Genomic DNA, 26,641 nt, shown 5'->3' on the forward strand with positions numbered 1-26,641 from the left:
TTCGAGGTGAATTTCTTGGAGGGATTGGGCAGCAGGTAACCGATGCAAGTGCTCAATAAAATGGTCCACAATTGTTTGTCTCCTTTTTGCAAACTCAAATTGGCAATGGCTGCACCGATGACACAATACACTACAAAGATTTTTCTGTTTCGGACAAATCTTGGCGATCCATCAAGGTTTGCAGTTCGTCTTGTATTGGGATTGGGAGGTAAATGCGGGGATCGCTGTTCTTGCCAACGATGGTATTCCATCCATCGTTTGCAAGGCACTAAAGCTAGTTTACGTCCTTCTATTGGATGTCAAGGGTTACGTCTGAGATCTTGGGACTACAGAGGTCCTTTTTATCTTGCTCCCACCAGACCTCCCAACATGGTTCCCAAGACTTCTTTCAGCAAAGGGCCAAACAAGAGTGGCAAAATTCCTCCACGTTGGACCAACATCTTCTTCTTTTGGCGAAGGGGAATTTTCTTTTGGACCATTTGAAGAAGAGCGTGACGATGTTTGCCTAAGCATTGTTTCTGGTGTTTGGCCAAAGGGATCGTACCTTTCAAAACGTTCAAACGACATTAGCACACGGTATCGATGACCTCTTTGGAAGCTGTTTGAATGAGTTGTTTTCGTAGGGGTTTTAGAAGCTTTGGACAGGACAGATAACATGTCCCCATGTTTGACTAAACGATGAGACAGTCCTTTCCTTTTCTTTCCTTGGGGTTTAGAAGAGGGATGTTTTCTGGAGGGTGACATCTTTGAGTCTTCAGAAGCACCAAAACACTGATACCCAACTTTACCACACACCTTTTTTATACTGGAACGCGTCGCCACTGATTGTCTTTGCGTCGTATTAACTTGAGGACAGGCATGACATGTCGTGCAGGGGTACGTAACGGACTAGATCTCTCTTGGACATTGATTTTGGAAGAATGTACTTTGTGAGCAGCGGCCAATGCCGCCAAAGAGGAGGGTCCTGCCACTGGAGAAGTTCTTGGTGTCATCAAAGGAGAAGTTCTTGGTGTTATCAACGTCTCCAAGTACTTCTCAGTTCTCGGTGTCATCAACAGAGAAGTGAATGAACCTGAGGCTACCGGAGACTCGGTCACCGTCCTTGCAGGTCGTGGTTTGCGAGTGTAAGGTTGTGTCCTGGCCGAAGTGCCTCTCTTGCGACTAGTTTTCTGTGGGCTTTTCTTTTTCTGGGGACTTTTTCTCTGTTTCTTTTTCTGTGGGCTTTTCTTTTTCCGGGGTGGTGACCGGAAAGAGGAGGGTCCCACCACTGGAGAAGTTCTTGGAGACACGGGCCTCCTTGGGGACCTGGTCTTGACACAGTGGCTCTTTTCCTTCTTGGAGCTTCACTTGGCTTTATTCTTGGGGAGAACTTTGGGAGCATTAGGATCCCATCTTAAGAGAGAGCAAATGATGACACCTCCTAGAGTACCACTCCCTCCAGGTTACAAAATGATTTGTTTTTTGGTTTGAGTGTCGATGCGGGGATCGGCCAGTTGGGTTAAAGCGACTTTGTTTCAATCAAAAAAGCGTTTGGTTTGATGAGGAATCTGAATGATCCCTTGTAACAATTGACGTGCTGTCACCGCGCACAATCGTAAGACTTCTATGAGACTGGCTTCTAAGACACGAGCCCGTATTTGTGGATTTTTTTCGCGACTGATGCCATACAAGACCTGAATTAATTTGACGGGAAGATGAGACTGATGGGACGTCATGTTGAGATTGTGTGAGACAGACGAAAAGTGTCTAAGGTTTTTATAGATTTTTTAGAGTTAAGTCGAGGACGGAGACGTGTACAGGACAGGCCCTCCGTCTTGACGCCAGTGGTGAAACAATTGGGTACGAAATCGCTAATCATCAGGGGTAGTTGGTTTCAAATTGACGAGTAAATAGGCGTGTGGCGTTTGAGTGGCATCGTCGTACGCCTGAGTGAGCCAAGGTGTTCCTAACTGTTTGGCTAAGACTTGCACTTGCGGTTTATCTCGAGGGCTTTTAAACATGACCACGTAATGAGCACTGAGACTGATGGTGTGATGGGCTTTACTTTGTTGAAACAAATTTTGAGTGATGTAAACGACACTGGCATTACGATGATGCCCTTTGCGTGTAAACCAAAGTTTAATTTCTTCTTCGTCTTCTCCTAACATGTCGTCGAAAATGACCAAATAGGTTTGACGGGAGTCAGACACGATTCCATCGTCGTCTTTAGGAATGCCTTCCACAAACACGATGGAATCGCCTTGACTTTCTCGCAAGAGGCTGTACGCCGATTGCCACTCTTTGTAACACCACACAATGCGTTGAGGTGGACGATCGATCAAATGATGTTTATGTTCGATCAAACGTTTGACAAATTCGGTTTTGCCTGAATCGCTAGGTCCAGCAATGAGCATGTTAAAGGGATGGCGAAGATACAAAGCCTCCCAACTGGCACGATCTAAGTGTTCGTCGATGACTTTGACGGTAGAGGAAGAGGGAGCAGAGACAGCAGAGGTAGCCATAATGTCAGGAATGTCACTTGTGACACGAAAACAGACAAGACAAGAGTTTTTATACTTTTTTCAGGACACGTTTATTGACTGTTTTAAACATGAACACGAAAGACTAAAATACATAAAAGCCAAAGGCTTAAGTACAACGATAAAAGGCACATGAAAACGATCAACGTGGAATAGAAACAAGTTTCTGTACAACATGTTTTGGGTAATGTTCTGACCAGTTCAACAGGGGGTAAGGTCACACAAGTGTCCTCCCGAAAGGGTCTTTCAGGAATGTCCACGACAGTTCTGTCCTGAGTGACGAATTCTTCTTCTGGTACTGTCACTAACACAGGTTGAAAAGTCACGTTTTTCTTTGGACGTTGAAAGGAAGGATCACAACTCTCAAGCATACTGGGCCACTTCTTGGGTCCAAGCCTGAAAACCCCCTTTTTTCCAGGCACGTACATCTGTCCAATGGGGGTGTAAGTCACAAGCTACACACGCATCGTCATACACGTCTTCGGTAGCTAAAAGTTGACGAATCTTTTTTTCCTGTAGAGGTCGAGAAGTATCCAGATGAAAACCAAAGCTTTGAGCAAAATGAGTCTTTCGTGACCATTTAAAGGCACCACTTTCATGTTGAATTGGGTGGTAAGTACTGTTCGTAAAGAGTCCACAAGGAATCGGCTGGTAAACGAAATCCCAGAAAACAAGTCACTAAGACACACACCACTTGTCGACCCAAATTGAATGGATACAGTTCTTTTAATAATTGATTGCAATGATCCACGGTTTGAATATGGTCATTGACTTCCTTCCACGGAATCTGTTCAATCACATGTGATAAAAGTCGTGGCATGGCAGCCTGTTTTTATATTCTCTTTTTTTCGGAAGCAATACACGTACTTTCTACCCAGAGATCTTCGTTCTCCAGTTGGAAATTTAAATGCTCCAAACTGTAACCTACACTTCTGAGTTCGATTAGAAGTTTCCTCTTCCACTAAGTAGATCCCACGTAAAATATGTTGGTAATCCTTTAACTCTTCTTCCTCAATTCGTTGCTCTAGGTGAATCTCGAAGTAACCAAAATTATGAACATGTCGATCATTGGCGGCCTGAAAGTATAGAACAAGGTCTGACCACTGGAACAATTTCTGTTGAATCAGTTCTCTTATAGCATTCATGTACCAGTGGTTCAACACCGGTGACGTAACGGATGCAATTGTTCTTTACGTCTGACTTGTATTTTGACCAGTTCTCGGTAAATGTGTTCTCTCAATTCCACAGGCAAAGCACGAATGTTCTCTTGTAAAGTATCCATTCAGGGATTACTGATATTGTCCTACTAAAGGTAAATAATGACAACTGGGAGACCATCGAGCATGTTCCAGGTAAGCTGAATCTTGCGGTTCCCAGTGGTGAAGTGACACACCGCAACTGAAGCACTTGGTTTTATCCCCTTCGCCCAAGTAGAAAAAGCCGGCTCTGTCTAATTCTTCGGGGGTTGGTCCTCCCAGATACTTAGACCATTTTCCTTTGAACGATTGAAAATGATTTTCAAAGTTGCAGTATTCAGACAAACGTACAGGGAACGAATATTCGTCTTTCACAGCTTCGTTTCGATGAGGGAAGGGTGACATGGACAAGAGTTTGCTCAGGGCAAAATGAAATAACATCCGTAGGGTGGTAGACGTGAAGGTTGACATCCACATTGACCATGAAACCCAATAAAGTGTTCGCGATGAACAGGGACATCGATTTTGCATCCATCAGGTTTGACACGCACAGCATCACTTTCCATGATAGGGGTAGTGAGAAGAAAATTCCCATGATGCTTTACGGCATCGCTAAGGTCACAACGTACAGCATCGCTCCCATCGCAATGCTCACAATCGCACACGTCTGCAAACTCCGTTACGCAATTACAATGGTAACCGCATGGACACTTGCAGTTTCCTTCCGGACATTTTCCGTCGCAATGCATGGGTGTTATCCATCCAATATTAGTCACACTAGGGGAAGGTAAAACCTTTTTACAATCCCCAAACTGAAATGTTATCTCTTTCAAAGGATTCATCTTGTTCGCTTGGTCTTGGTAGTCACAATGAACTATCGATCTTGCCTATGGTTCCTTTTTATACTAGTCGCAATGAAGTCTCAAGCTTGTACATCGTTCCTTTTTTATGTCTTGTTTTGGAAGGTGCCGTCTCTAAGGTGCTGTCACAATTGTACCGTAGTGTAATGGGTGGAAAGGCCATAGAAAGGTAAGGACAGTGCGGAGACCATCGAGTATGTTCCAGAATAGCTGAATCTTTATAGATAGATAGATCCATTCGTAACTTCAGGCCACAGCTGAAACACTGTACTTCGTATCCCAATCCAGTCTCAGGTTCCAAGTAGACAAATCCTGTTCTAGCTAAAACATTCGAAGTAGGTAATCCTTTCCTATCCGTAGGCCATTTTTGAAACGTTTCCAATCGACGGGCACAATCACAATAGTCAGGCAAGAAGACCGGAAAATGGTAGGGTTTGAACATAGAGTTCTCACTGGGCTTCTCACTCGATTCTTGCTGTGGCGAAGTCATCCTTCTGGTGTGTGGCTATCCTCTTACAACCAATGCTTTATACCAACCTGTCCATAAGGCAAAGTAAAGTTATTGGGAAGACGCACTCGCTTCTGGTACACGATTTGATAGACTTTTCCAAGGGTCGACTGACGATGTGGTGAGTGGGTAAACGTACACTCTTGTTTGGCTGATAGGTGGTCACTTTAAAGTGTTCATCTTTTCCAGACTGCAAGGCTTCTTTCAATACGCCAAAGTTGACCACTCGACTGGTACGATAATTCAGAATCAATCCTTTCACTTTACACTTCGTGTGCACTTCTTGTTTGTCCCGGTATTCGTAGCCGTAATTTTTAGGACCGCCACTTGCGAAACTTAAAATTTTCTCGTCGGGGTGCTCGTCTGTCCAGGCTCCTAAACGGTCTCCTTCGATGTAAAGGTGCTGTTGACTCGGGTGATCGATGTAAATGCAACTGTCCGTATCAAAGTACAGGACGCGTTCCCCTAACAGTTCTAAAGTTTCGTACAATTTTAAGCGAGCATGAGCTGTCACGTAAGCCGCAATGATGACATTTCCAAATTCGTCGGCTTCTACAAAGTCCAGATCTTCTTCGTAATTGACTAAGATCAAATCCTCGCGAACGACGTCCACGTGTTTCATGTATTTGGTTTTGTCGTGAATCATCTGAAAGTAGCGGGAAGGTTCTGTCAAATATTTCGTCTTGTTTAAACACGGCCGTTGTGCCATATTACCCCACAAGCAATTTAACATCACTTTGGCAAACGATCGCCTGTCTTCGTTTTTCTCGATGTGATCTAAAGTGATGCCTTCTTGTGCCCAGTATTTCTCTTTGAATGTCTTTTGATCTTCGGGAGTGTGACACCAGGAAGGATAGCCACTGGCTTCTTGTTTCAATTTCAAAAAGGCATCCACGTAGTCGGCGAAAATGCCTTTCTGACTGGGGTCACCCTTGTGGTATTGTTGTGTCTTGGAAAAGTGACAAATTTCGTACACTTCTAACAGTTGGTATCCCATGTCCAGAGCTTTGAACAATTCCACACTAACCCGAGTCCCCGTCAAGGCACGTTCTTCCTGGGTATGCTGACAAGACTGGTCTTGGTTACACGTTTCGGCACAAGTACGGCACAAAGGAAACATCAGTTTGTTTTGACAATGGTGAGGTAACACTGGATGGTACAAGTCGGTGGGAGGCAAAACCTTGCACTTGATCAAGCCTTCGTATTGTCGAATGTGGTCCAGGTCGATGTGTTCCGTTAACAATTGCGGTGTCCTGTAGGAAGGCGACAATATTTGCACTGGTAGGGATACAGCGAACACACGTCCAAGTATTTGATTTCTTCTCCTTTCTCTTCGTCGGCTTGGTACAGCAAACAGGTGGCATTGGTCCTTTCCTCCGTACAAACTATCCCTCGGGTTCAGGGGGTCCATGAACTGGTAACTTTCCGCGAGGCGTTTAAACTCGGGATTGGTTTTCAAACGATGATCGTATTCGTGTTCCCACATTTCCACCACTTGGTATCCTTGCTGTTCTAACTTCAAGCGTCGCTGACAAGTGTCCTGGTACAAGTCTTCCATGGTTCGTTGTAAAAACTGATTTTTAGTGTTACGGTCAGGGTAACAGATGGGACATCCGTGAAATAAGCAGCCGTTAAACTCGTACACAATCTTGGGGTTTTCTAAGTCCCAGCGCTGCATCCACCGAATACGTTCCGATGGTCTTTTCGCCCCCTCCTTGCGGGCATGCTGAATCCATTTGTCCTCCTTGTTGCACAAGTAATGTAACCAGCGTAGGGCTTTGACCGAGTATTGACGTTTGACATAGTTGGTCGTTTGAGGACTGATGACAGCCACGGTGTTTTCAGGCATGAATCGTTGTCGGTACACTAAGGAACATGCTTTGGCAATGGTGCAAGCTTCTTCCAAAGGATCGACCCCTCCGTGTTCCATGAACAGTTCTCGAAATTTTCCACAGCAACGTCGTAAAATGTCCACGTCGGAACGACAATACTTTAACATTTCTTCCTGAAAGTCAAAAGGGTCCGAGGCATGGGTCTGGTACTAAGCGTAGAAAGCTTCTCGTTGTTCAGTACGCATATTGTCAGGATCGTAATAGTAAGCCTCAGGCAAATGGGGTAGAAAGGCATGTTGATTGGCTTCGGTATTGAAAAAGTGTGGAAAGTACCCTTTAGTCATTTCTGTCATTCCAAACGTTTTAGGCATTCGACTCAAAGGCATGGCCAAGTAACTCATCGAATCTTTAAACTGTACTTGTCCCACTTGCATGAAAATGATTTTGGCTCCGTTCAAAGTGACTTTAGGACGTTCGGTTCCATGTTCCGTATAGTACCTCAAAAGAAACTGTCTATCGTATCCCGAGAAATTGTGAGCCATCACCGTGGCATGACGATGACAATCTCCGTAACGTTCGATGTCCTCTTGGCTCCACGTCATGTCGATGGGGTCTTCTCGCACTTCTCGCACGTTCGATGAGCCACGTAGAAATTAGGAATGTGAATACCGGTCTCTTGCATGCATTCAAAATCGAAAAAGATGAAATTGCCCTTCTTCTTCTTCTTGTGACCATCATCTTTCTCTTGTTGGGGTTGGTATTTTTGCATGTAGCATTGGTGTTCCAAGTCCACGATTTGGTGACAAATGTGACATTGTTTCTTTCCTGAACATACGTGTGCCTTGGCACTATTGGTACGTATGCCTTGTCCACACGTGGGGCACAATCTCAGCAGTTGACAAGCACATGTATTGTGTGAACCTTGTGTCTTGAGATGCTGATGGTAACAGGCAGGGCTGACAAACGTGCGCAGACAAGCAGGACAATGTACTCTTTCTTGTCCTTCGTCCAGACAGGGTTGAGAGGTCAAACATCCTGAGCATTTTGATCCGCAATGTTTGTGTTGCTCTCGATTGTTATAGCCATAGCCACATTTCTCACAGTAATAACTGTATCACAGGAATGCGGTGATACTGGTAATGGTATCGAAATGTTCATCGTGATGATAGAGGTGAATGTATTTTCCATCTTTAAAGTCTATCCCTCGAAACAACAGAGGCCCGCGCACTTCTTGAGGGTACACTTTCAAAGTGTAGCGTTGAGCTAGGACATCTTGCAATTTTTGCATTTCAGGAATGCCACAGGGTGTGTTTGTGGACAGGCCGGCTTGTTGTAACAGGAGTTCTGCTTCATTTCGTTGTTTGGCTTGGTTCGATTTTCGAATGTTCTCCCAGACCCTTTTCCATTCTGTCGTGTCATTCTTGTTGGCATAGGTTCGTCTCACCACAATAGCCCTGGCTAAACACATCTGGTCTTGAGAATTATGAATTTGGACGAGGCTTGTTTTGGTGCTGTGAATACCGTTCATCAATAAGACCTTTTTGCGTTGTCCGGTCCCTTGAGGAGGAGAGACGTGGGTCATGTCTAGTGTGGCTTTTTCCATCGGTGATGTCAAACTGGTCATTAGATTGTTGCGCGTGTTGAATCTTGTCCATGACTTTGGAAGCGGTCAATTCTGCGGGGCTGCTAAACTCGATCCAAACAGGGGATTTCAAGCCGTCGTGTTGTATGGAAAGTCTGAAGCGATAGTATTCTTTGGGTTGACATTGGTGTTTGAGTTCGGTGAGCAAAGAATCCCATATCTCGGTGATGAACCCTTCTGCTTTCTCTAACTGTAATTCGGACTTGAAATCTTTAAACTTCACCCTGTATTTGTAAACCGTGGTTCTAAATTTTCTAGAGGGACGCTTTTCTCTCGAATGGAATAGTACTTTTCAGGGTTGACTAAGGGTGGTGAACTTGGGCTAGGTGAATACTCTCTGGGTTTGGATTCTGGTTCACTCATGTCCTCTTCAAAATCACTGGCATGAATTTGTGCTAAGACTTCATCCATGGTACGAGGCGATAGATCACGTTTCTGTCTCTTACTTTCTTCTTCTCCTTTCTTCTCGATTGGATTGAATCGTTTCATCTTGACTGCAAAAAGTCAAATGACTAAAGTTTAAACACCATGGGTTACTTTATAGCCATGACAGACCAGCGTATATAAAGGGTGTGTGTCTTGTCCTTCCACTATTCATTTCACTCTGAAACCGAGCACAACGATGGACGAGACTACACAGATCGAACTTTTTATCAGAGCTTTGCGAGGGGTCATCCGAATATTTTCTTCAGACCAGCCGGGTGACTACTCACCCTCCTATCGAGATAAAAGTCAAGATACTTGCTATATCTGTCAGAAGAAAGGGCATTGGTGTTCAAAGTGTCCAGACCGTCATAAAAACAAAACAGGGGTTAAATAAGACAAAAGTACCTGTTATCATTGTCAAGAAAAAGGACACTGGTCTCCAGATTGCGATAAGAAACAACAGGAGCAAGAAGAAGAAGAAGAGGGGAGTTATGGAGAGGAAGAAGAGGAAGATAGAAGACAGGTGAAGAAACAGAAACATGAGAAAAAAGAAGAAGGGAAGAAAGTAAAGAGGAAGAGGAGGAAAAAGCAGTGAAAGTGATAGACCTTTAAAAAAAGAGAGAGAGTGAAGACAGACAAAAGAAGAAGCCGATGAACTTTTTAAAATGCTATGTTGTGTTGTGAATTGGATTGATAAATTTGTACCAGAATAGACAGTCTTTAAAAAGTAAGTTTCTTTTGGTTTTGAATTTTAGAATAAGAATCTACACTCATGCACTCCATTAATCACACGAACACTAGGGGTAAAAAACGGTTTTGAGTTTTAATTGATGTTGGCAATTGAAATGCTATCTCTTTTCGAGAGACATGGGTGGCCCTAAAAAGGGCCTTTGGGTCTTGGTGGGTTTTAAACAACAAAACTTAGGAAGCAATCAACTTTAACTGCCTTAAGCCTTTGCCACGGCCAAGGCCTACTTCTGGACTGCGTACTGTCGATGATGATGATTTGGTAGAAATCACTAAGGATGGTAGAGTAGGTATTGTCACAGGGTTGGATTGTTTAGCTTGGGAAGGCCTTTTTCTCTTCGGTCGTAATAAAGAAGTCTGATACATTTGCTTCAGACTTCTTAACTCCGCTAAAATGTCTAACAGTACCGTGACGGTTTGACTTTCACCCTCTTGTTTCTTTGCTTCTTCTTCTTCTTTTTTCTTTCTTGCCTCTTCTTCTTGTTGCTGTTGCTGTAGGAGAAAAGCTTGTTCTGCTTCCTTTTGCTTTTGTATAAATTTCTCCAATTCTTCTTTCTGTCTCTGTTTAAAATTCTCCACCTGTGGTAAAGAAGGAGAAGGTGGCGAAGGTACTGGTTCTGGAACAAATTCTTGTGAAAGTAAAACCACAAAATCCCAATTCACCTCTTCTGGAAGTAAGTCCGGGTTCCTTTGTGTAGTCTCGACGGTCGGTGCACCCCAATTCATGGTCTTCTGAATTTGCGCCATGTTGATGCTCACTGTGTCGCATGGATTGACGGCGCACAAACGCTAGTGGCTCTATATAGGGAATGTGACGTCACGGACTGCTCTCTTCCGATTGGACAAAGGGTGATTGAATTTTGTAACGCGTGTTTGGATTGGTCAATGAACTCAATCCGTTTCAATCCTCCCTATCCCTATAAATAACCACCGTTCGCTGCATTCCTTCACCTGTTCTCGTCACCAAGATGTTGACCGACGTAGCAACCTCAACTCTCGTCTCTTCCATGCTGTTTAGAACCGACTTACCCATGTACGTTCGATCGTCGTTGGTCATTGTCAAGAGGATGGATACCTGTGTGTAGAAAAGAAGAATATACGTCAAAAGACAAGGTTGCTTAAAGAGAGTGATGATCTATGGTCAAGAAGTGAGACAAAGTTTAAGGACAAGAAGGAGACCTCAGCGGTGCCCTCTAGGTTAACAGTATGGTATGTTAACATAAACCCAAAGGCCCTTTTCAGGGCCACTCATAGGTCTCGAAAAGACATTACCTTTCATGCCTAACTTTTTTTTCTTTTTTAAAAATGTCTGTTTTCTATTGTCTGTGTTGTATATCCCTCTCCCCTGTCCCATCCCCCTTGTCCCTAGACAGGCCCAAACTATATTCCCTTGTTATATTCCCCTTGTCCCTAGACAGGCCCAAAAATGTATTCTCATGTTAAATTCCCATTGTCCCCAGAGGGCCGCGACAATTTTCCCCATGTTAAATTAACATAGTCCCCAGAGGGCCGCGACTCTGTTTTTAATGGTAAGTCCCATTGTCCCTAGATCACCCCCATTCACTACTTTTATGCCTGAACGAAAATGTGCTAGGGTTTCGAAACCGCGTACAGTGTAACCTGAAATTGGTTTATTTGCGTCATTGCTTTCTTTAAGCTAACGAGTTCGAGTCGCTCAGTGCTTGCAGCGAGAAAACCAAACACCTTAAGCTCTCTGGCCGTGGATTTCACTAGTGTGATCAGTCTAGTTATATTATATATCTCAATACAAAGAGATTTGTCAGGAGGATGTCCACTTTATAAGTGGCTTCCTGAAGAAACAAATAACCTGTAGGGCAAAATATATTACAGCTGTCTCTGCCCAACCAAACTAGGTATTTATTGTGTTTTCAAAAAGACATACACCAACAACCGTTACTAACGGCTTTCTGAACAATCAAAAAGCCTGTAAGACAAAGACTCTTGCAGTGGGCATTGCCATACCAAACTAGGTATTGATTGTGTGTTGAGAAACACATTCGCCAACAACTTTTACGAGAGAAATACTCAGCAGTGGAGGTATGGTAACTATAAGATTGCTTTCTTTTCACCGTCTGTGTTTTTATATTTTGTGATAGAATTGTTTGATATGTTTGATGTTCAGTACTTATTCTAAATTTTACTGACAGACAGAACTATGAAATATCGTATAGTTTATGATATTAAATAGATTATAGTCTGTTTCAATTTAGCAATTTGATAACTGAACGGACAACTCAAATTCATTTATACTGTGCATGTATTAAAGGGTGAGCAAATATTCGAGTTCGTATAATTCTGTGAGATCATTCCTGTCGGATACAGTTAATCTCATAGTAGTTCTGATGAAATGATTTAATATGTAAGGAAGCAGATACACGTGCGAGTGTAACGTATATCATTACATTTGGAATCGATCGTGTCTTACGAACTACATGACTCTTATCATTATACGTTTAGCTGATTTCGAAAGAAAGTCGCAGAAATCTGCTGGGTGTCGTTTAGTCGTTTATTTGCTGTCGATTGTGACGTTGGCTCAGAGGCCGATAGTGGTTTCCTCGTGTTGAGGGACCAAGCTTCCTGATCAGCAGATCTGCAGTGAGTTAGGGTACTCTTGACGGATCCTTTGGCAGACCAGGAAGAGCGGCCATGAGTGATGGGTACTTTACCGTTGTGAAACCGAAAATACTTCGTGTTTATCAAACAGGACGCCATGAGTTAATCATTTTCCGTTGTTAAATAATTATTCAGCATCACTTCATGAGTGGAAAATCTAATATTTAGGATCACTTTAGGAGAAATGAATACACAATACATATATATCCGACTTGTTAATGAAATATTATGTATCTTTTTTAAAGAAAAATTTATATACTTTGATCATCCGTGGTGACAGACCTTATTCATATCTGTGTAAATTCTATATTTTGATAACCTTGGTGACAGACGAAACATTGTTAATTTTTGTGTTTACATTCTAAATATTGATCATCCATGGTGATAAATACAAATATCAATCACAATTTTTAAAATAAAATTCCTAAGTTTAATTCTTGCTTTAATTTAAAATAAAATTGCTTAGTTTGATTCTTGTTTTAATTTCTTGTTTAATTTTCATGTTCTGGTTAGTTCCAGTTACTAATGATGTCATTTCCTGATGTCATATGTTTAACTCGGTGCGTATCATTCAATAAAATTCAATGTTGGGTGTTATGCGCAGTCGTTTTGGTGTCAGATTCAGTCATCATTCAGTTACATTATAAATAAACCTCTCACTCACGAAAATGTGTTCAGTGTCATCGCTAAAATCTAATGCTAACCCGGATCATCCTGTTACATGCATAACTATATTCTATCCTGAATTATATATCTTTTAAGTAAGTCAGTTTGATCTATATATATATATATATATATATATATATATATATATATATATATATATATATATATATATATATATATATATATATATATATATATATATATATATATATACTTGTCCATTGTGAAATCGAAAGTATATATATAGGTAAGTATGTAGGTCGATAGATATATTACTGTTAGACATATATTGCTGAGTAGGTAGGTGTAGCTGGGGTTTGATTGGTTGTCATTATCACTCAAGATCTATGATAAGCAGAATGGTATGTATGTTGCTGGGTACTTTGTTTTATATGTCTGTTGTGGTGAAATGGTGATGGTGGAATCCATTGCCTAAATATCTATAATCTCAAAGCTATGCTGTGGAAAGAAAAGATTATGTCACTTTCCATAGCTTTAATAGAATATTAAGGAACTAATTTAGATTTTTGTTCATTTTTATTACAAATAGGAAATAAATGTCTACAAACAGACATCACACTTACGGTCTGTTAATATCAGTCGAGCACAACAAGTCAATTTTATGCTAATTTTACATTCAGTGAATCATGATACCATAAAGGGATTAAACGCCGGATTCTGCGGATAATTATTTTATAAAGAACGTCAGTGCTGGATTCTAAAATACTTTAATGAGAAAAGACATGGGCAGTAATTTTCGCTTCCGTAACATTTTAGTCTTGATTTTAAACGTTGTCTGGATTTGAAGCACATACTCGAGCAGCTCAGCTTTTTGTCACGTGATTACGCCAGTTGTGTGATATATATATATATATATATATATATATATATATATATATATATATATATATATATATATAATGCGATGTGGTGCCACTAGCCGAAGCAAGCGCATTTGGCCGAGGTTCACCAAACAGGGGAAATTAAGACCTGAGTAGAGAAGCTTCAATGTCCGTTCAAGAAAAACGGGAATCTTGCTATCATGACCTTGGCCGGATACAGACAGTAACTTAACATCTCTTTTCTGTTTTCTCTTATTACATCGTCCCTATTCATCTGTTTATTCGGAGGCAGTGACAACCCGCGACCATTACTCTGACGACGACGCAGACTGCGATGTGGTCGGCGATCCCAGTTGAACGACTCAGACTGCTATCAAGAAGATAACCCTGTCGACGACTCTGATTACGATCCAGAAGACGACCCAGTCGACGATCTAGTTGGCGACCAGATGGAGAGAAGAAGCAAGGAATACGATGATATCCCGTTGGGGCAGAAATCTATCAGATTCTGGAGCGCCAGACTTCAGACAAACATAGCGGGATGTCACTCCAAAATAAAACATAGCGGGATGTCACTCCAAAATAAAGATGTATCCTAAAGAACTAGATAAAGCGAGACTCGAGTTCGTGTATCGGAGTCAATTGCGTTATAATACAAAAAAATGGAACAAGAAAATAATAGCCCTCTTTAATCCATCTTAAAAACTAGAACGGTAAACGATACATTAATAAACAATATAGAGATTTAAATATCACCAGAAGGCGTCATTACTTGTTTCATTTAATTGTAAACAAATATAGGTCTAGTTCGGATGTAGACCGGTTCTAGAACCATACTTTAATCAGATAATAAGTAAGAAGATTTTGTTTTTGTAAATGTCCAGCTAGAGAGAGCAATTACATTCGTAATGAGAACAGATGGCATAATAATTTTAGTGAATGGTATTTTTAAACAAAGACTTTACTCATGGGCATTACATTGCAAAGGATTTGAACATCATTGACAGAAATGAAATACACAGGAAAATATGAGCATCAATTATGTCAAGATGCAAATTCAAATTTTGATTGAAAATATTTATATTTCATGTATGCCAGTAAAATGGAAACAAATCTTGCACATATTTGCCACATTGGATGAGACGCAAAATTGCTTGTCTTTAATATCCAGAACAAAAGTACGATATATATTCTAAGCCATATAATTTTCCCCAGACGTTAAGAGTAACAAACTATAACTTTCGCAGGCATGTAAACCGTTTTGATAGATCCCATACTGAATTAGACAGCATTAACCAATTTGACTAGAAGTTAATGTAAACGCATACGAAAATTTAGTAAAATTAGTTGTAGTTATGAAAAAGCTAAGATGTCAAGTTGACGTGATGATTACGTTTGATGCATACAAATGTATGGTGTTCTGTAGCAAATGATTTATCAGTATTGTTGTCCTAAATAAAACAACACAAAGAAAAATACTTTTGCAAGAATTGCTTAAATCTTTCTAATAATAACTTAATTAGCACGAACATGAAGGATTACATTACTATTATGTAAACATCAAAATATACTTAATGCTTGAAGAAAAATCTGTTATAAAATTTTAACAAGATACCATCATGAGCTAAAAGTTTGATTTAATAATAATAATAATAATAATAATAATAATAATAATAATAATAATATATTTTTGGGTAATTTAGGCCACTGGTCCAGATTACAAAATACAATACAAGTAAGCATAATGTGGGCCTAGGTGTAAAGAAATTAAATATGGTGTTCATCAGGAGTATACATATATATTTTCCTATAATCGGTGCATACAATGTACAGTTGTTAACACCTGTAAGTCGATAATCCGCCATTCGTTAAAATTATCAAAGTATTTGTTTCTTAAATGGTCATAAGCTGGACATAAAAGTAATCGAATTCATCTTCTACCAAATTAATATTATTTCTGCCGCACAATTCACAATACCTATTATTTCTCTCTATCCTGCTATACAATACCTGTGTCTTTTATCAGCCCATGTTATTGGCACCAACATTTCGTAAGTAACTTCCTAAGAAAGTATGATAATCCACATGAGAGGTATTTTATCCGGTTCTAATTCGGTTTTATACATGCTATAAAACATTTATGTGAATTGTCAGTATGACTTTGCAAGTTTTGCAATGATAAATCCTTAATTCTTTGCCAATATAGCGATAAATATTGTTTTTCGTCTCGATCATCTTGATTTAACCAGACGTACCCCAGCGAAACAACTTATATAACTTAGGTAACATAGATTAAATAAGATTTCTTATATCGCGTGTTTAGCCTCGAATAAACAGTAACACAAAAAAGAGTGAAAAACAACAATCTTTAAAAAAATAAATTAATTTATTTCCCTGGAAAAAATCGGTAAAATTTTTTAAACAAAATATGAACTTACGGTTTTATAGAATCAAATCCTAAACTAATCAAAGAATAATCCAAGATATTTTTTAGTAGTCCTAATAACAAAATGTCCTACTGATTTCAAATTCGAATCCCGACGAAGAATCCAAGATGAAAGACGATGACGTATACTGCAATCTGTAGTGTTGAATTATACTGTTCCTTGTATAAACAATAATTTTCACACCGCTTTTAGATAGCTGAATACATTTTTATAAAAAAAACTGTCCTTGTTCAACAATTTTACATGAGCTCACGTATTATCCAGAAGAAAAATAAGAATTAATCCTTTTGAATCCAAGTAATTTGAAATAATTCCAATCCAGTAATTCGAATTAACTCCAAACAGCACAACATACAACTTCCAGTGTAAAGACCAGCTTCTACTGAGAATAATTTTTCCAAAACAGAGGTTATATGGTCTTCTAAAACGTAAACAAGGGATCGCGTGATCATGTTGTCGAAGCTCATAGAAATTAAATTAGTACTTGCTGAAGTCACGTACACCCAGTGTGACCCTGACTAAAACCAATCATTTTACTCTAAGAAATAAAAAATATAAAAAAATTAAACACGAAGTCCCATCAACACCTCGACAACAACCAATCATTTTAAAATAAAAAGAGAACTTGTTTACGTGGTTGCTGCAAATTTTGAAACAAGGTCAGGATTTAGATCAACACCTGGTGTTTATAAAACGAACAGCCACGATCAAACTAATTTCTGAAAAAGTATCATCTCTAGTGAATAAATTTACATTACAATATCAAGCAATGAAAAAAATATGTAAAACTGACAAACAATTTAATTGAAATAAATATGTAATTAAATCAAATATACATAACACATTGGTGTGGGTAGCGAGTTGAAAGCATTCTTACAACCTTCAACCGGTATATATTACATCGCAACAATACGAGATACACAGTGGGTATCTTACGCGCCCAACTCCAATTGCATTATTGGTAGTTTTAGGAACACCTCAATACTGTTTGATAAGTTGTATTGTATAATTTCAGCATCTCTGCTAAATCCGTATCCTTAAATTTCTTACTCATAGCAGACAAATTGGTTTTTATTACAGAATCAAATTTGTTGAAATCATTTTCTACAATAAAACAGCCAAATCGTTTATGATATTTAAAAATCCTTGAAATGCTTTCTTTGCCTGAGCCGCTAGTATATCCTTTTCTTTTGCCGAACCAACTTTGGGGCGAACAATAGGCCCATGTACTTGTTATAAGGCACACGTTCAATACGACTTTCTTTGAAAACCATTCCTCCTACGTAATGGTTCACAATGAAGTCTACATTAGAATGATTAGTTGCCTTCTATTGATCATCCAAGTTGGTACCAATTATCTATTAGCATTAATACACTGGCAAACATTGATTAGAAACTCAAGCCATTGGTCTAATATGTCACCAGGATGTAGCCCAATTAGACCATCTTCTCTAAGAAGACATTCCCTGCTGTAAGTATTGTAGAACATAAATGTTGTACCGATAATGATAACAAGGTCAAGGAAGTGTCCATATTCGGGTTCAGTCCAATCCAATGAAAACATTGCCTTTCTACAATTTGCTACGCTGCATATAGTCAAATCACAAGGTTCCTTTAAGCAATCAGTTATGATGTCAGATAAATAGTCTGTATGGTATTGGTTCGTTTCTCTCTATGTCCTAAAGTACGAATGAGAATTCACCTTGTTCTTAAGATCGATGTAAGCAAGAAATATATCCCACATAAATTGATTTTGATCTCATTTTAGGTGTAATTTTTCTACTCGAAAATATTCAACAAACAATGTTTACGTGTATTGCCAGTCTTCTGTCAAAAACAATGTGCCTCTCTTAGCTAGAAACTTGACATCAGCCAGATTCCTTTAGACTTAGTGTACTAAATTTTAATAACTCAGAGTGTCGTTTGACGGTCTCTTGAAACCCCTTTTTTCCTAATCTAATTTTTCTCTTAATGCAACCATTCTAAAACACAATTTACAATTATTTGTGCAAATTTGTTTGTTGAATTCATACTTAAATGTCCATATTTTACATATGTTTCCAATTAAATGTATCGACGTTACCACGTCATGCAAGAGGGGTTTCCTTTATATTAATGTTTTATCTTTGTTTCCGTGGTTTATTTCAAAATCAATTCTTTCTTCATAGACTTAATCCTTGCGTTTATCGTATGATCCTTTATTTAATGCAAGAAAATACCTTTTATTAGCTCCCAATTAGCATCATCGTTTATATATGTTTGTCTTGATTTGTTTCCATCTCTTTACGCAACCTATTAAAATACATTCGAAAGGTATTTTTGTATTACTCTTGCTTTAATTTTGTTGTTTTGTGCTACTCTTACAACGTATTAGTACTTGCAATAAGTTTCTTATTCAATTTAGAAATACATGTTCAAAAATAAATCATTAGCTGTTTACTCCCATGATCGATTTTTGGGATTTTATACTAGGTTTTAGCCTCTATGTAACTCGACAAATTGTAACAACGGAGCAGTAACTTTTAAAATCAGTCCGATCAAAATTGATAAAAATCTTCCTGATTGACATAGCACCTTTTGATTTTGACCTGACTAGATGTTATTTTTAAACATTTGACGAAGGACGTGAAGCTGTAATCCCAACTGATGTTTATATTATTCAAAGCAATCATTTGCCTTAATACGTTAGCACAACCTTTTCAGACCGTATCGATGATTTCAGTACGCGCTCCTTGAATGGTCCGCTTTTTTCCATTGGAGCATTGGTTTTGGTAAGTATGGACAAGACATCGCATTGTTTCTTCAGAGGAGAAGAGATAGCAAGCCTGGATTTACTTTCTTAAAAGAAATATGTCGACGTCCTCGACGATGATGTGAACATCGACTGCAGTGGAAGGCAGTTTGAGAGGGGGACATCTTCATTCAAAGAACCAGAATAAATCATGCTCAACGCTTCTTCTTTTATACTAGAATTTGTCTCCGCTGATTGTAAGGTAGGTTTTATCACTTGACTTCCTAAAATGCCTGCTCCGTCTTACGGGTTTTTTCCTTAAGGGATGCAACCATTTCGACTGCAGTGGAAGGCAGTTGAGCAGCAGAAGAAAAAGCGACGTAACCGGATATGAGGTAGAAGCTCCTTTAAATTGTCGCTTTCTATTTGGATTTCTTCCTAGGAAGAAGATGATATGCAGTGTAAATTTGTTTACATTTCTCTTTTGTTCCAGGTTGTTTTGATTTTTATCACCGATATTAGCCTCCCGTCGTAGAAGTGGAGGAACAAAAAATACCATCTAGAGATCAATTTCGAAATGGTTTCAATTATTTGATTGATTAATAATATATAAAAAGAACTACTGAATGTTTTTCATAAACACCGTGTTTGATGAGGAAATGTGAATGATGAGTTTAATAATTAAAGTGTTATCAGAACACAGAAAAGCTTTTTTGAGACTGGCGTCTAACAAAAGTGAACTAACTTGTAAATTTGTTTCGAGACTGAGACCACACAGTACCCGGATCAATTCGGCAGGAGCATGAGATTGAAAGGACGTCATGTCTGATACAGTGAGAAAGGAAAGAAGATAATGGTGATAACAGAACTTTAAATTTTAATTTTAGGTGAGACAAATGAAAAAGTGAAAGCTACATGAAAATGACTGGACTTCTTGACACCAATCGTGTTGAAAATTCCCAAATAATCCGGAATGGTAGGTAATTAGATAGTGAGTAAATATACATGAGGTAATTGAGTAGCGTTGTCACAAACGTAGATCAGCCAGGGGGATCCTAGCTGTTTATGTAACATTTGAACTTGATGGTTCTTCCTGAATCACTTGGTCCAGCATGAAGGAAAATTAACAGATGGTAAAAACACAGAGCCTCCCAACTTTGATGATCTATCTGACTTTATCGTCAACCAATTTGTAAACGCACTTATGGGGCCATAACTGTCAGTGGTTTGAAAATTTTGGAGCTAACGCAAAGAACACAGAACATTTTATATACATTTAATGTTTTCTTTATGGCACTAAATTATTGACATACATTTAAAGAAAAGAAAGAAGAAAAAATGAAACCACAGTTTATATCTTGTTCATTATATCGAAATAATCACATATCAAATAATACGTTCATGATTTTGATCGTACTGCAATAAAAATAATACACAAATCACATTTCAAAATTTTTCATTATTTCGTTAGTCACATAGGACATATTGAGCCTAGTTAGAGACCACTTGCTTCCAAGTGTTTAATCCAAGATTTTCCCTAACATGCATATCCTTTCAGTCGTAAACATGATGGTGCATTCAACTTGCTACATAATCTATATCGCAATCATAAAATATCAATAAAGCACGACGAATGTATTCTTGGCAGGAGGATTCATCACTATTGATAGGGTTTTTAACACAGTGAGAGTTTCGTACACAGATACATTTTTAATGGTCATGTCTGCGTGGACTGATCATAAATTTGCCACAAACAATGTCTTTAAGCGAAATCCAAGATATGCAACTTCTAACACACACACACACACACACGCACACACACGACATAAAATTCTAAGCAATCGTATCGTCTTGTCGAACCGAGTCTTTTGAAAGTTGATGGTAACCTAAGTCTTGAATTTGGTGCAACGCGTATGGTAGAGGTTGTGACATGACAAGCTTTATACATTTTGTTTTAAAAAACAAATGGCATATATATATATATATATATATATATATATATATATATATATATATATAGGGGCCCCGAGTGGCCGAGTGGCCGAGTGGTCTAAAGCGCTCTCCGTTACGGATCACTGCCATCTCACCTCTGTCTTCGCCGGTTCGAGTCTCAGATTCAGCCAATGTGGGTATGTGAGAAAGCTTGCCAGTAGCTTCTCGTGGGTCGGTGGTTCTTTCCGGGGTTTTCCCGGGTACTTCCTCCACCATTAATACTGGCCGCCATGTATAGCCTATCGTGTGCTGTAAAATGGCATTAAGCCCCACAACAACAACAACATATATATATATTCAGAAGGTACTTATAAACTGTTCATTCACAAAAATATATTTCTGAATAAATATGCATACCTTTGACAAATGATACCTGCTGATAAATTATATCTATGTAATGTAATCATAAACCCAAAACTCACCACATATCTTGAAAGCGCTTTCCAAATAATTTACAGCATTATTTCAAAATATTCGTCTCGTCCTACGATATCTATAGCTCTGAGTAGCTCGTCATATTATTTCACCAGCTAGTCCAAGAATAGTCGCAGATAGTTCTCGATTGCTAACTCGATCTCGGTTACATTTTTAGTCCGTTCGTAACGATTTGGCTTTCCATATGGACAAGTACAATTAAAATAACACTTCAGTTAGAAATAAATACAATGCAAGCTAAGAGGATAAACCTAAAATAAATAGTGGAATTTCCATTAAAACTAGTTAAGAAATTATCTAGATCATTAAGTGTAGACAGTTAATCACAATAACGTTTATGAGATATGATGATGTCATGGAAGATCACAAATTTATGATTTCTAAAATACTGTTGCGGATTTTAAGCAGAAGCTGTAGACGATGGTGCTACACATTCGAATAGTTATTTCGATAATTTCGATAATTTTAGAAACTTTCAAAATGTAATATGTTTCGGCTTTTAAAAGAAAGAAAGAGCACGTCACTTTAGAGCATAACCCAGCGAGTGTATGCGTGCATGAAGATGAATGAAAGCAAGAAAAGTTGAAGATTTACATGCATAAAGAATTTAACGAGTTTAGTACACGTGGGCCTTGGTGTCCCGTTAAAATGGAACCTAGAATAAAACTTGTGGATGGATAGGATGTGGAATAAAGAAGACGTCAAGGTAACCTTTAACGAAAAATGAAACTAGTTGCTGCATATCAGTTCTCGATCACATACTTTCTCCAGTGTTTGTAGATGGCTAACACTTTGGCTTAGATAGAAACCTATTTATTTTGCTGTTCAAAGGTCAACACTCAAGGTTGCTACGACTGAAGAAAATAACTAATGTTCTAGACCATGTAACAGCCAGCTTGACCAACGTTTGTTGAGATCTTGAAGTTAGGTTGAAATAAACCTATATCGATATATATATATATATATATATATATATATATATATATATATATATATATATATATATATATATATATATATATATATACACATACATACATGCATACATGCATACATATATATACATATACAGTAGTACCTCGTGCATTCGCGTTTCTGGATTCGCGAATTCACGGATTCGCGAAATTTTCATTGGTACCCTCTACGTACATGTTTTCTTTATTTTATTGAATTGTACCTTCGTTATATGACTTCTGTGACATATGAAGCTTACCTAGTTTACCTTCCTGACAACGAAAAAGAAAACGTCAGTCATTAAGTTCACAGTCCCATTCGTTACTTGGTTTTACTTTACTGTGAGTGCAAAAGAAAACGGCAGCCAATGAATTAGTATAGGGGTAATATTAGTATACATGTACCGTACTGTAAATGCACGTGTGGCAAATACCCATTAAGCGATACTGTACTCTATTTTTACGTCAACCATTTATTTCTCTTTTTAAGGGTAATGTATTAAGCTAACTTTTAAATGAAATTAAAGTGCTTTGGGAGCATGATTTGGGTCATATTTAGAGTTTAAACCCTTGAGATAAGCATTTATTAGCATGTTTAGTGACTCGTACCAAACATTCGCGATTCCTCCTGATCTACGACTGGTTCTGGAACCTAACCTCGCGAATGTTCGAGGTATTTATATATATATATATATATATATATATATATATATATATATATATATATATATATATATATATATATATATATATATGGTTCAAAAAGTCCAAGGTAATGGTAAGAAATGGTTTCTGCGCAGTGCGTCGAATTTTAGGCCGCCCGTCCGGGTCTTAAATCGTGGTCATTGAGATTCGGTGGTGAATGCTTAAAAGAAGGAACCAGTCACTACAGTGCCTACATAGAGGACTCAATCACGTGACATTCGTATAGGGCATGTTCACATTACGTTTTTTCTCCTCTTGATGCACATCTTCATACTGTGTGAAATGACAACACCTTATTATACCAAGAAAACGCTTGTAACAACATAGTTTGCGCATGCATGGTACTTATTGGAAATTAAAGGATGAGGGACTGGGGCCAAGGGATAAACGACAGCTGCCAAACTGGTTAGGTCAGGGCAAATTTTTTAAAAAAATGCAAAACGGGGGTGGGTGGTGGGTGGAGGGGTGGGGTGGGGGCGGGGGGGAAGAGGGGAAAAGGAGGATATATTTTATTATATTTCGATTTAATACCGAGGCTAGATGTTAGCCGTATACAATTAGGTTCGAATGTAGTTCTCTGACCTTGAACCTATGTGTGAAACGCATGCTACAACATACAAATACCCTACTTGAATACATTCATTTATCTTTCATTTGGTGATGGTCAAAAGTACACCAAATATGAAATTATAGAAGTGTATGAAACTAATTACATTTAAATCAAAATATTGCAATACTGTGCATGAACTTTGAACCCGCTATAAGATTGCAGCAGAAGTGTACACGAATATCCGATGATGTATGCAAAGTGTATAACACACGTAATCACGATTCAGTGCGAAAATTCTTGAATGATTACCGTTATCTTCTTCTTCTGACATCGTGTAAGTGCCTGGAGATCGGGTCGCTCGAGACGAAGATGGAGTGCACTTTCACTTTTTTGTAATGTTCTTTCCGTCCCATTCTCCCTATGCATTGCGCGATATTTGCTGTAGGTCAATGTCATGCCTGTATTTTCAATACAATAATTGAATTCCAACTTCCTTCCAGTGCGTATATATATATATATATATATATATATATATATATATATATATATATATATATATATATATACACACACATGTGTGTGTGTATATATATATATGTAAATATATATGCATATATGTGTGTGTGTATATATATATATATATATGTAATATATATATATATATATATATATATATATATATATATATATATATATATATATATATATATATACATACATACACACACACACACACACACACATGTATATATGTATGTATGTAACCAGATGTATGGATTATCACCGAAACCCCTTACGTTATCAAGTCCGAATTGCACATAGTACAAATTACCGGCAGAGATAAACATTTATCTTTGCCCTGCCTGTTCAATGAGGACGATATAAACATTATCAGTTAGAAATTCACCCGGGTAGAATCTATATTTTCTGAGCGCAAGTCAATGCAATCATAACTAATTTATTGGTGGCATAATATATTGGTCTGCTGAGAGGGGTTGATAATAATTCTGAAATGGGAGACTTTGCAAGCAACATCGAACTTGCTGAAGAACTTAACAGCGACTTTGTAAAAGCTGTTTTACCCGTAACAGTGTTTGTCGGTATAGAGGCCTGTGTTGGTTTCATTGGAAATGCATTGGTTCTATACGTGTTCTCATTCAAGTATCACAGATGTAATTTTAAATATTTCGTGCTGTTTTTAGGTTTAATTGACCTAACGAGTTGTCTAACCACCATTCCAGGTGAGGTGGTTACGCAGAGTTTCTGGTACACCTATCCTGTGCCTAAGATCTGCAAGGCGAAGTCATTCTTTAACATATTCACAGTCTGTGCCTCTGCCCTTTGTCTGTTGCTGATAGCAATCGACAGATATAGGAAAGTCTGTAAACCTTTTGGACGGCAAATTAAACCCGAGATGGCAATATTCTTGAGCGTTTGCGCTTTGGTCATTGCCGGGATAGTCGCAACACCTGTATCATTTTATTGGGGAGTACAACATTACAATGCTACATACAAAAACTTTACCGTGAATGTGACATCATGTGAAACAGACGACACATACAAAAACAAAGAATATCCACTTATTTACTCTAGCATGACAGAAGCGATAATTTCCATACCCCTGGTGATCATGGCTGTATTATACAGTTTGATTGCTTGCGAAATTCGGAGAGGCATACACCAAACACGTGCAGTGGAGTCTGGCACTGCAGACAGTCTTGAAAGTAGTGATTTGGGGACAAATACACCAGAAAAAAGAGCTGTCAACATTAGCGAGGCTGGAAAAGTGAGTGAAGATGGTTCTGTTGATGACACAAACGAAGGGAAAGATCCATATATGATCATACTATCAATAGATGGCAATATTGAAGCCCTAAAAGGTTTTCCTAAGGAAATATCAGAGGACATTACACCAAATCGAGAGAGAATGGACACAGAAATCGAAAATAGTATTTATAGCAATGACATATTTACTACAAGTCAGCAAAGAGTTGATTTCACCAAAACAAACTCCAAATATATCAAAAGAAAATCAAAACATATCCATACAAAGTCAAATTATGTCAAAACAAAGTCAAAATATGGAAAAACTGAAGAAAAAGCCAACGTACAATTAGTATCAATAGCTCCGACTTCTCTCCATGATAAATTAAGTGATGACAAAAGAAAGTCATCATCCGGACGGGTGAACCATCTCATTGAAAGAAAGACTTTGATAATGTTCATTTTGTCTGTAGTGTTTGTCATCAGTACAATTCTTTATCTTACTCTTCTGTCACTGATCGCCAGAAAGGATAACATTCTGAAGACACTTACACCGAAGGAAACGGCGGTTTATTTCTTCTTTTTTCGATTCTATTTTATACATCATGTGATCAATCCTTTTGTTTATTTCTTTTTGGACTCGTACTTCAAAAAAGCATTGATGGAAATGGCACGGATAAAGAAGGATAGAATTTAATCGTATCCTTACGAACGAGACGTTGACTCATCACTGTGACTAAAATATATTAACTTTTTGTCATTAACTATTACTGTGGCCTTAAACTGATCGAAGATTTTCGAAGGTTTTGTAAGAGCTTAATTTCTAATACAAGTTTTATCATTTTTATGATCAATTGAGAATAATAAAACGTACAAATGGCATATCTTTGAAAATCAAAATTATTATTACATGCATATTTATTGTCTTCGATGGACAGTTGACCTTGGATGAATGCAATGCTGTATCTGGGTAGACAAATATATAAAAAAGACGTGTTTTAAACAAAAATCGGTGTATGGGGAGATTAGACGTGTCAATTACATATACTTAGATAGTACCTTTGAATATATGCAGTACTGGAAGTATAATGGCATTACAATCTTAAGACTTAATTAGTTTAATTAGTCTTGACGGTACTTATGATCCTTGTATAAAGTGTACAATATGCTTAATATATTATACAATAAACAA

The 26,641-nt window shown here is 38.3% G+C and overlaps 1 protein-coding gene across 1 annotated transcript; it reads left to right on the forward strand.

Annotated features, from left to right (window-relative positions):
- The first annotated feature begins 24,671 nt into the window (after window positions 1–24,671).
- Window positions 24,672–26,146, forward strand: LOC149774552 (uncharacterized). The gene has a single exon (XM_089945018.1). It carries the CDS (start codon window positions 24,698–24,700, stop codon window positions 26,144–26,146), a length of 1,449 nt encoding a protein of 482 aa, XP_089801144.1. The 5' UTR covers window positions 24,672–24,697.
- The last annotated feature ends 495 nt before the right edge of the window (window positions 26,147–26,641 follow it).

The sequence above is a fragment of the Sinohyriopsis cumingii genome, unplaced genomic scaffold (genome assembly GCF_028554795.1).
Source record: "Sinohyriopsis cumingii isolate HCF-2022 unplaced genomic scaffold, ASM2855479v2 utg000198l, whole genome shotgun sequence".
Taxonomy (NCBI): Eukaryota; Metazoa; Mollusca; class Bivalvia; order Unionida; family Unionidae; genus Sinohyriopsis; species Sinohyriopsis cumingii.

Coding starts and splice junctions, on each gene's coding strand:
- LOC149774552 (XM_089945018.1), top strand. CDS start 24,698: ATGGGAGACTTTGCAAGCAACATCGAACTTGCTGAAGAACTTAACAGC.